Genomic DNA, 11975 nt, shown 5'->3' with positions numbered 1-11975 from the left:
GGTTTTCTGAGGTTTCTGAGGATTCAGAATTCAATTTATAACAACACATAAATTGTCATTTAATCAAATTAACATTTAAGTCCAGTTTAAAATACTTCATAGAGTACATTAACATAATCATAGAGTGGCTAAAATATTTTTCTTGCATTTTATCCAGATGTTTTGGTCGTGTGGCTGGAGGTTTACTCAAAGTCTAACTTTAAAGTAAGAAAGGGCAGCCTTAATAATTGTGTAAAAATGATCTACAACTCAGTTCTTGACTAAAATGACTGGGTCAGAGCATCTCTAAAATGGCAGCTCCTGTGGGGTGTTCCCGCTCTGCAATGGTCAGGATTTATCAAAGGTGGTGCAGGAAAGAAAGTTAGAGAAGTGGTCACAACTTCTTGTTGGGATCCAACAGACAAGCTACTGTAGCTCAGACTGGGTAAGAAGATATAGCTGGTTCTGATAGAAAGTTATCAAAATACACACTGCATCAGTTGATTGCATATGTGACTGCAAAGCAGTGGACCTGTCAGGGTGTCAATGTAATGGGCATACAAGTATAAGAACTGGAATATGGACCAATGGAGGTGGCCTCATATGTGACTTACCCAGCGAACACATGGCACCAGGATGCACTATGGGAAGAAAGCAAGGCTGCAGAGGCAGTGCGTTCCTCTGCACCATCCTCTGCTGATAAACCTTGGGTTTCAGACCATGTACACCCTGTCGTTGAAACACTATCTACTAATGGCTTTTGCCTCTATCAGCAGGTCAATACAGCTTCCTGACTGGAGGGCCACAACAAGTCTGTCGAGGTATCCTTACAACAAGTATCCATCGAGGCCACACCTCACAACAGGCAGGACTTAAAGTATCTGCTGCTAACATCGTGGTACTAGAAACCCCATGCTATGATGGAAAAAGGGGGACCAACACACTACTAGGTTGGTCATAAGGTTTTGTCTGACAAGTGTGTTATGTTTTATTTATCATCACAGCTACCTGTATTATCATCTAACTTATGTAAGTAGTGTTAAAACTGTTGCTTCTATAATCAGAGCAGGGAAAAGTGTCAGTCAGTCAGTCAGTCATTTTCTACCGCTTATTCCATAGTGGGTCGCGGGGGAGCTGGTGCCTATCTCCAGCAGTCTATGGGCGAGAGGCGAGGTACACCCTGGACAGATCGCCAGTCCATCGCAGGGCAACACACAAACAACCACACACACACTCATTCATACACCTAAGGTCAATTTAGAGTGACCAATTAACCTAACAGGCATGTCTTTGGACTGTGGGAGGAAGCCGGAGTACCCGGTGAGAACCCACGCATGCACGGGGAGAACATGCAAACTCCATGCAGAAAGACCCCAGGCTGGGAATCAAACCCAGGACCTTCTTGCTGCAAGACAACAGTGCTACCAACTGCGCCACCGTGCAGCCCCCAGGGAAAAGTGTATTGCAGCAAGTTTGTGTATAATGGGTTCAGACTCTGGATAATTTTCATGTTTAATGTTTTGAAATGTTAATAAAATACCAGAAAAAACTACAAATGTTATCCAACGTATGATAAAGAGTACATTTTGCACTCATCGTTTTCCTCATTTGTTTCAATCCCTTGTTCTCATCTTGTTACGTCCTTTGCTGTCTTGCTGACAGAGGAGTCGTAAAACTTTGTCACAAGTTGCAAATGATGTGCAGAGATGAGACACAGCAGAACAATCAGCTCTGAGGGTGACAGGAACAAGGAAACTGACTTGTTGGAAAACATTCGCCACCACCTCTGAAGTTGTGTTTACTCTTGCCTGATCCAGAGGTTTAATGGCTCGGAGACCCTCACATTTCGGATCATTTGTGGTTCACATCGAAACACTGACAGAGGGGAAATTATGACAACACCAACAGCTCTGACCTTTGCAAAAAACTTCTCCATCATCCAGAATCACCGCTGGTCTTTTCTGTACTTATAAAACTGAAAACATCAGATCTGAATTACTCATCTAATGTGTTTTGCCCGATTATCCATCACCGATTCAGGGTCTAACTCAAAGGATGCCTCATTTTGCTAGACCAGAGTCAGATCACTGCTGCTTTATATTTTGCAGAAGACACAGATTCAGTTTGATGTATTTGCCCCAGAAAAAGACTTTTAATTCAGCAGCTTGTTATTTAAAACAGAAGGCTAAATCCCAGCAGTCCAGAAGCTGGCTTTGTAAGGCTTTGTTCAACCTCAGTTAGAGGTGCTGGTGATTATAAACTCTGTTTTTTAAAAGGTTTCTGAAAAACGCAATGATCAAAACATTTATGAACACTGTTTTAATGGAAATGGTGCAAAAAAAGACAAGTATTTGGGTTTCTATAATAGAACTTTATTAATTTAGAATATGTGTGCTGAAAAATAGAAGCAGTTAGGAGACATTACCCCTCATTTCTTTATACAGTCAATTAGCAACACTCACTGGATCACTGATGTTTAATGTTTAGGTGCAACTGTGCTGGGTTTGATTTTCCAGGTTACCTGTGTTCTTTGTATGCTGAAAAGGCTCACAGACGTGCCCCCTCCCTTGCCTTTGTTGGGGGGTACTAGGTCTATGTGCTACTGGAGATTCCTTCCAGCACTACCCAGTCCCTGAATAGCCAAAGCAAGAGTTGTGTCTGGATTCTCTGCACAAACGGGAGCTTATTATCTGTGGAGGTTAACTCTGCCTGGGGTCCGCCTGTTGTGTATTAATGAACTGGAGAGAAGTTTGCTTTGGGAAGTTTTGTTTTGTGTTTGTCTGTTTGCAGATAATGTATTTTTTTGCAGATGATTTGGTTCTCCTGGTATCTTTAAGCCATGACCTTCAGCATAAATACGATTCACAACCATGATCGAAGCAGCTGAGATAGGAGTCCGCTCCTCCAATTCTAAGGCCATTATTCCTAAAAGGAAAAAGATGGAATAGTTGCTCCAGGTTGGGGTCACTCTCTGCCTCAAGCTGGGGAGTATGGTAGTAGATGGTTCAGAGTTCCACCTGCAGTAATGAGGGCATTCAACCAAACTGTATTAGTGAAGAAACAGCTGGCCTTAAAGCGAAGCTCTCAGTTCAACATGTCGTTTATGTTCCAAGCCTCACAGATGATCATGAGATGTGATCATTAGAGAAAGAACTAGATCCCAGGCAACTGAAATAAGCTTCCTCTGACATTTTAGTCACTAAATATTGTTATCGACCCTCTCTGGGGCAGACGCCAGGCTCCGCCTTACAGATGGGTGAAGAGCTCGGACACCCAGGGGAAGCATGGAGCCATTATCCTATAGATCAAAAACAGAAAACCTGTGTGGTTCATGCATCTTATTATAGTGCCCCATGTAAGTTCTTTTGAAGGTTTTCTAAGAAACTATATGTAGCATGAGGTTCTGGGGAAGATCCAGAACTTGCTGGAGGGACTACGTATGGCCTGCAGTAATGAGGACGTTCTCCAGAACGAGCAGGGGAGTGTTGCTGAGAAGGATGTCTGGGTTTCCCTCCCAGACCTTAATGGATAAAATCCAACTGGGTTGTTTTTAAATACATCAGATATTGTCATTTGGTTGCATTTGGACTCCAAGAAAACAGTTTTTCGGTGATGTTTTACATTGGAGTCATGTTATCATCAGAAAAAATTGTAAAGCTGTTCTAAAGCTCTCTTTTAACTTCAGTTTGTTCTTTTTGAATCAAAAGTGTCCCCATAGAAGATTACATTTTCCAGATATTTAAAAACAAATTTCACAAAACTGAAGGAACCAGACAGAAATAATACACATTTTTGTCCCTTATTAGACCTTCATCCTGATCAGTTTGTTGGTTCCTGTTTCTCCGCCTGCTATTTAAGAACTGATGTGGGGTGTAGACCTGAGAAATTTTCTGACCACAGATCCAGAATCTTCAATGTTTTAACCCCTGAAACTCACTATCAGTTTTGATTTTAAATACGTTGTACCATCAAGTTATAAAATACACTCCTTGATGTTTGTCCTTTACAGAACTGGCTTGTTTGGGGGCCTTGTTGTCAAAGGGCTGTTGTCCAAACGCCTTTGCATCACTGTGTGTGCATGCCTGCTGCCAGTGCAAGCTCTGCTCTGGAGTGCACTAGATTTCTAGAGTTCAGCATCTGAGCCTCTCACCTTGAAGTTCTCATTTTTCCAGAAAACTGTCCTTTCAGCCACCAGATTGTTAGCTGCAGTTTCCTTACATCTGAGCGCATTTAAAACTGTAACACAAGAAGGAAACCATTTCAAGCACATCTGCTCCTCTTTTATAACAATCTGTGCTTTTGCAGTTTCAGTTTGACTCTTTCCCAGCTTCACCTGTGCTTATGATCTGACAAAATCAGATGACGAAATTTTGCCAGCAAGGCAGAAATAAAGTCAAAATGCATTGTGATGAGGAGAAACACTTTAAAGCTATTGGTCTTTGCAATAAAGTAATATGCTCCTGATCAGCAGAATAGTTTAAAAACTAAAATGTCACCCAAAAACCTGAATGTGCAAAGTTTTCAAAATAAAACATTCATGTCTCTGCAATGTCCCAGCGTGCAGAAACCAACAGTTTTATTCCAGTTCCCATGAGCGATGTTTCATTGAAAACACAGAAAAGAGGACTCTGTCTTTAATATAAACAACCTTTTATTGTGACTGAATGTTGCATATTAAAAGCTGTTCACATAAAGGTGTCTACTGTTGTCTAAATGTGGTTGAAAAGATTTTAAAGGATGATCAAACAGGCTAAAACAGACCTTTATTATTATTTTTTCAGCACTAGTGGCCTTTATTTATTTATTTTGACAGTAGGTAGACAGGAAAGAGGGGTAGACATTCGACAAATGTTGCCAGGTCCAGGACTCAAACCCGGGACAGCTGCCACATAGCCTCTGCATATGGTCGCACGCTTAACCCCTACACCATCAGCGCCATGCCCCAGACCTTTATTATTTTAAGCTAAACTTGATCATAATATGTGGAATAAAAATACCACATTTCAGTGTGCTTTTCTGGGCCAAATAGGGACAAAACCTGACCTGAATTAGCCTTTAAAAGTAAATGCTTGGTTGTCTTTGCACTTTTTTCGGCTTAAAATGGTTTCATGTGATTTACAGATTCCTGAATCTGGTTTGTACTGCAGAGATGTTTACTCAGTCAGAATATAAGACATCAAGACATCAAGATCTGATCCACACTAACATGTCAAGGTGGCAAGAAGCCACCAACCTTTGGCTGATGAAGAAACTGAGCATGTGATCCTGCAGATATAATGTTTTGTGAGTTCATTATGACTTTTTAAAGCGAGACAGACTGAGAATCCCTCTCAGGTCAGCACAAAGTTGGTGAAGAAGCATTTTTAAACTCATTAAAACTGAACAAGTAAAGTAAATCTACCTATGATTAAAAGTGACTCAAGTTGTTTTGTCCTTACAAGAGAGGACCTGTGGGGCAGAACATGAAAGATGAAGCTGCTTCACATCTTCAAAGACCAAGAATCATCTGTTTTCCCCTCCATCCCTTTGTCTCCATCCTTCTGGTTTTCTCCTGGGAGTGGTGGAAAGGAGGCAGCCAGAGGTCAGCCTTCAGCTCTGATTCTCCTCTGTTCTCCTCATGATCTTCTTATAACCTGCAGGAAGTGCTTTCCTAGACTCTACAGCACCCTCCACACTTATTACACTATCAGCCAGATTATTATGCCAGGAACCTGGATGGATGGATGGATAATTTTTTTTTTTATAGCAAAAACATTAAAAACATCAGAAGTGACTTTTGGATCACTCCGGGTCATGAAAATTTAATAAAAAGCATTTTCCTTGCTAAATATAAACCACCGGACCATTCAGCATTTGCTGTTTTGTATACCCTGTGCAGTAGAATGTGTTTTAGTGAATAAATAAAGTCACGCTGGAGCCGAAAACAGCTAATCTGTCCTTTAATGCTGTGTCCTGAAGTATCTTTGCTTATTTTATTAGATGATGCCACCCTGATCTGGACTGAACTAAACATAGTTTAAGGTTGATCAAAAAGAGACACTAAATTCATCCAGGTGACCTACAGCTGTTGTTTATCATACTGTGTTGGAGAAACTTGATTTAACTCCTTAACAGGAATAACTCAATGATGAAAAGGATCTCACTTTGGACTTGGATGTAACGACCATGTCGGACAGACTCTGACAGTGAACATCTTCGTCTTCTTTAAGAGCGAGGTGTTTCCAGGGAGGCCCATCGTTCCCTCTTTATCCCCGCGTCTTTATGTGTTCAAACCCTTTAAACCTGATCTCTGTGCTCAGGCAGGAGACTGAACGAAAGTCAGAATGCATTTATTAGGACACGTTAATATAACAATAACACCGTATTGGGCTTCACGTATAAAGAAAATGAAAATGTGCCATTTTCAAAAGGTTGGAAATATATGTACACTGCTGTGCAAAAGTATTTATACCCCTTTGTCACAGTTTTCATGTCATGTTATAACCACAAACGTCAATGTGTTTCATTGAGATTTCATGTGATAGACCAGTTTAAACTGGTGCACTCTGAAGTGGAAAGAAAAGTATTCATGACTTTCTGAAATATGTGGTTTGAATCCAGTGACACTGTTTGATTGAAATAACTTGTTGCTTTTACAGCTGCAAAACTATTACGGTAAATCTCTACCAGCTTTTAACTCTAAAGACTGAAGTTTTCTCCCATTATTCTTTTCAAATACATGGAGACCGTCTTGATCTAAACCCTTCCACTGTAGCTCTGGCTGGTTTATGGTAGGGCCATGCTGGAAGGTTAACCTCCGCCCCAGTTTGAGGTCTTTTTAAGCCTCGGACAGTTCCCTCTATCTTCACATCAACTCTGAATACCTTCTCTGTCCCAAGTAAAGCTTCCCCAACAGCATGATGCTACCGCCACCATGTTTCCCTGTGAGGATGGTGTGTTCAGGTTGATGTGCAGTTTGAGTTTTCTGCCAGATATGATCAAAACACCTTCATCTATAGCTTTGCTTTGTCCCAACTTGTGCCAAACAGCAAACAGGAACTCAGTGGTTGTTGTCGTTAAGACTTTTCCATAAAGGCCAGATTTTTGGAGTGCATGACTTACAACAGGTTCTCCTATCTGAGCTGTGGATCTCTGCAGCTCCTCCAGAGTTACAATGTGCTTCTTACTTCTCTGATGGCCCTGCCTGTCCGTTCAGATGGACAGCCATGTCTTTGTAGGGATGTAATTACTAACTTAAACCTGCTTTTAACTTCTCCAGAACTTTATCCCTGACCTGTTTGGTGTGTCTACTAGTCTTCAGGATTCTGTTTGTTCTCTAATGTTCTCATATGTATTTATTTGGATGTTAAATTACACACATATCAACTCTGTTTACTAATTAGGCAACCTCTGAAAGGTATTACTTGCACTGGATTTTATTTAGGTGTATTAGAATAAAGGGCACTAAATACAAATCCATGCCATAGTTTCTAAAATTTGTAAAAATCTGTAAAAAAAACCATAATTTTCATTCAGTGCAAATGACAAACGTATCTGTATAGCACATAACAAAATACACAAGTTTATGGTTGTAACGTGACAAAACATGGGAAAGTTGAAAAGGGAAGAATACTTTTATAAGACACAATCTTTACTTAACTTTACTAAGTCTAACAGAACAATAACAACATGATGAAAAATTGAAGTGTTTTACAAACTAACATCTTTTTACAGCAGTTTAAAATCACAGCAGAAGCTTCTGTTCTGAGAGTATTTACACTGACTGACTTTTAATGCAATTTGGTCATAGTGCAACAATCAAACTTTGCAACCATCTGCTCAGTTCTTGTCCATTTTCTGTCACAACACACACATAAGAACTAATAAGTTTTTGGAAACTTTTCAATGGCACCGTTGTTGTAGCTTCGTCGTTTCTGAGGAGGCACCAACTTGGTTAAAGTTTTTTCGACCACATTTTCAGTTCCGCTTCCTAGTGGGTGCAGAATGTTTGACCACGTTTACACCTGAGAAGGTATCTAGAAAAAAAAGATATAATGTTTCAGTCATCTACCATCAGAAACACACAGGTTTCCTCTCCTTCTGTCTCTGATTGTTTTGCTTCCCTCAGAAGTTGCTGCATCAGCACCAGGAAAAAGACCTCCCCACCATCTCAAAGAAATGTTTGTTGGGCTTCCTGAAGTAGCGACAGAGTTTCTGCAAGGCCTGTGTGCTTAGCGGAGCGTGCGGTCTGCCTTTAGACTCATCCAGGCACTTATCGTGCCCAGCGGACAAGAGACAGTAGAAGCCTTTGGTGATGTTGAAGTAAAAATTGCTGGGGTTTATCCTAGGTGGCAGATCCAGAAACCTTTCCGCCTTCCTCAGCTCTGGGAAGGGGTCCCGAATGAGTGCATCGCCATCCACCACATGAATCTGCTCCCTGGGGAAAACCTCCAGCCAGCGGGCCAGATGCAGATGGTACAAACTCCTCTGCAGTGCCTTGTACCCGTGGTTAATGTGGCCTTTGTGGAGCAGGAGCTCCTCTAGTGGCTGGTAGGGCTTGTGCTGTGTCAGGCGGTTGTGAAGGACCTGGGTGTAGTCAGAGACCAGCCTCTCTGCTGGGTCCCTGACAATGAGCAACAACCGGACGGCGGGGTTCATGTCCCACACTCGAGCTGGAACCTGAGGAGATGCAAAGTAGCCGGGGGTCTTTTCCACCGTCAGCTGCCCTGGGAGGGTGAAGGGCATCTGGGCTCGGTACCAGACCAGACCCTGGCGGTAGTGCTCCTCCACATTGAAATAATGGACCTGAGAACAATTTATTAAAGATGATGAAGATCAATAAACCTCTGTTTTTTTTTTACCATGAGCTCTCTTGACTGAAATATGAACTAATATTTGGGTTAATAATGTGTCAAGGAGCAGAAAGGTTCTGCAGACTCATGTCTGGTTGTCAAACGCAGATTTGCTCTACAACAGGGGAAAATTAGCCTTAGCACAGTTGATTTTATCACAATTTTTGGCACAGCAGGTCATATCTGGTTCAGGCAGACAAGCTGCAGTAATTAGAGAAAAAACAGAACGGGGTAACAGAAACAACAATCGCAACAAAACAGAACTAAAATAATAATACAAATGTGATCAACATAAAAAAGTGAAACATAAATAAAAACTACTTCAGTTACATTTATTTTAAAGGGATTGATAGAGGGCCAATACGTTTGCTACTGCTGATTAAAAAGCAGTTATTTAGGATTTTTTCCCCCCACTGAATAAATGTACACAAACGTTGGATTTATCTGACTTTTTCAGTGTAAGATGATGCTGCTGCAACAGAACATGACTGTATTTTAAGGCAAGGGAAATGTAGAATTCTGCACTTTAGTGCCACATAAAAACATTGTGTTTTCAGTTATATACATTCAATGTTCAATGATGTTCATGATTCTCTGAGTACAGTTTCTGGAGGTTATGAACATATTTAAAGATGACTAAAATTTTAAGTAGTATACTTCATAAACCCTGCAGCACACTAATGATTATGCCACTAATGTCTGTTTTGCCCTTATGTGACACTAATGGGGTTTTACCTCAGCCTTCGCCACCTCCACGTCTGGGTGCAGGTGGAGCATCTCCAGCAGGGCTCTGGTGCCGCCTTTCCGTACACCAATGATAATAGCTCCTGGCAGCCGCTGCTGGGTAGCATTATAAGAGGATGATGATGAGGAGGAGGGGGAGGAAGAAGATGGAGCAGGAGAGTGAAGAGGCGAAATGGACCCCCTGGTGCGCAGATCCCTTAAGCAAACAGAGAGCTGAGTCTGCAGCAGGAGAAGCACAAGCAGCGCCAGCAGCACTGTCCACAGCATGGTGCCACACAGACACAGACACACACACACACACACCCACACACACACACACAGGTGGAGCGCTGGTTAGGAGCACACACTCATTGAGCTCCCACGCAGTGCTTGTTATCAGTCAGTAGGGGGCCCCAGGAGGACGCTCGTCAATTTCATGACCTGAGAGAGGAAAAATTACAAAGATTAATGTCGGCTTTTACTGCCTGACTCTTTATGAACAACACTCTGCTAAAGATAAATGTTTAAAGGTTTTTTGCTTGTTTTGCTGCAAAACAAGCAAAAAAAGGGTAATTGTAAATGTAAATAACTCAAAAGAAGATATTTGCAATAAAAGCATTGTTTTTTGGGGGTTTCAGAAACTTTCAGGTCAGAACTTTGCAACTATGAATGTTTTTATTAAAAAGAGAAAACATGTGATCCTTTACTGTCAATACTGAATCATGCTAAGAAGTTTCCAAAACAACTAGATGCAACAACACTGCAAGATTGCATATAAGATAAACTCACGAAACTCCAATTTCCCCTTTTTTGTATCTTATTATATGTGATGTATAATTATGCAGCTGCACTTCATCATCTCTCAGCAGGGTGCAGATATTTGATCACAGAACTGCAGCTGAGGTGTTGTCTGCTGTTTCTTCTTTTGAGCAGAGCAGTATCTCCATCATTAGGATATGTGTGCAGTCACAATATAATTTATTTTCATCTCACATTCTGCAGGTCTGTACACATATGCTCATTCAAATGTTTTATGATCTTATAAGTTCTCTTTAATGGACCATTTTATGAAAAGTCTTGGCCTGAGTTCAGACTGTGGAGTTGCGATATGATTATGGCCAGAAGGCGTTAAAATATTAATCCAGGTCGAAAACACACTGAGAGGAGATGCCCTGAAAATAAATGAATGTGCTTGTGAGGTTCAGGGCCTCTGTCTGAGTCCACTCCGAACCCCATTTACAAGAAGATGCAGCTACAGATTAATGTACAAATGCTGCAATATCTGATAAGGAGTTTTTCTGGGTAGATTTTTAGGTATACCAAAGCATATTTTAGCAAATTAATAGTTGACTTTCACACAATACTTTTTTTTACAGCTGTGTATCTAAAATAATCTCATCACACTTGTGATCAGGTTCACATGCTCAGCATCAAAACAAGGTCTTCTTTCCAATGTTTGAAGGCAGAACTGATCAGCTGCTCAACCGCAGCGTTCTGTGAGAAGAGCTGCTGTTTTAAAAGCTTTTATTGGAGTAATCCTGATTTTATCTGTAACGTTGTAAAGATGCATGGAAAAATGTCTTGCAGCAACTACAAACTCAACCGGTACACGAATTGTTACTTGAAAAAAACTGTTTATAGACTCCACTAAACTTAGAGGTTTATCCAGTTAGTGACACTTAACTGCTGATTGTTTTTGCTGCAAGGAAGAAGCATGAAAACTATCAAAGAAAGGTGTTTACTGTGTTGTTCATGGGCAGATGAGATAACCAAGAAGAGGGGATGATAAGGAACCACTAAAACCAGAACAAATATCAGACTCAGAGTAAAGGATTTAATTTACAAGAAGCCAAGGGTATAAGTGGTGGCATCATGAGTGGAGTGATGGGCAGACTTGTATGAGACCATGACTTGTACTTAAAAAATGGTGCATGATCACATAACAGTTCCAACATCTATCACTGCAAGCCATCTGCAAGCCCCACATGCAGGGCAGCTGCACTACAAGGTCATGGCTCTCATGCAAACCAAAAATGCAACTTTATTTGAACTCTTTCAAGTTCAGGTAATGCTGTCTGAGGCATTTACAAAGCATCTTCTGTGTCTGCTGTGTCACTTACTGCCGGGTGCTCCTGATACTGCCCGATCGCTCCACTTGTGACGGCACTATAAATTCTCTCTGGTGGCCATTCCAGATATTTTTGCTCTTCTCAAGCTAAATAATTTCCACACCCATCACTGGTCTGCATGTGCATCCAGATAATCCAAATCAAACTAGGACCGGGTGCAATGAAAGAGCAGAAACCAGGAGAAACTGGAAGAAAAACGGAGCAGAACTGGGTAGCAACGAGGATGCAAAACTAAAGCAACAAAAGAGATGCCCAAGATGATTGCAACAAACACCACATTGAACCATAAATGTTATTTTAAAAATTAAAGCTA

At 41.1% G+C, this 11975-nt stretch overlaps 1 protein-coding gene across 3 annotated transcripts in view; it reads right to left on the bottom strand.

The window, feature by feature from the left end:
- Nucleotides 1-6292: 6292 nt before the first annotated feature.
- The window catches only part of hs3st1l2 (heparan sulfate (glucosamine) 3-O-sulfotransferase 1-like 2), a 48155-nt gene continuing 42472 nt past the window's right edge, over nt 6293-11975 (bottom strand). For all 3 annotated transcript variants that reach the window (XM_047382442.1, XM_047382441.1, XM_047382440.1), the window contains 2 exons: nt 9546-9974; nt 6293-8763 (listed from right to left, as the gene is read on the bottom strand). In XM_047382442.1, the coding sequence (XP_047238398.1) occupies nt 8098-8763; nt 9546-9821 (942 nt within the window). In that variant the 5' untranslated portion in view covers nt 9822-9974 and the 3' untranslated portion in view covers nt 6293-8097. The remainder of the gene's footprint in view (nt 8764-9545; nt 9975-11975) is intronic.

Source organism: Girardinichthys multiradiatus, chromosome 12 (genome assembly GCF_021462225.1).
Source record: "Girardinichthys multiradiatus isolate DD_20200921_A chromosome 12, DD_fGirMul_XY1, whole genome shotgun sequence".
Taxonomy (NCBI): domain Eukaryota; kingdom Metazoa; phylum Chordata; class Actinopteri; order Cyprinodontiformes; family Goodeidae; genus Girardinichthys; species Girardinichthys multiradiatus.
Note: the sequence above shows the minus strand (reverse complement) of the source record. Positions and strands in the feature narration are given on the sequence as shown.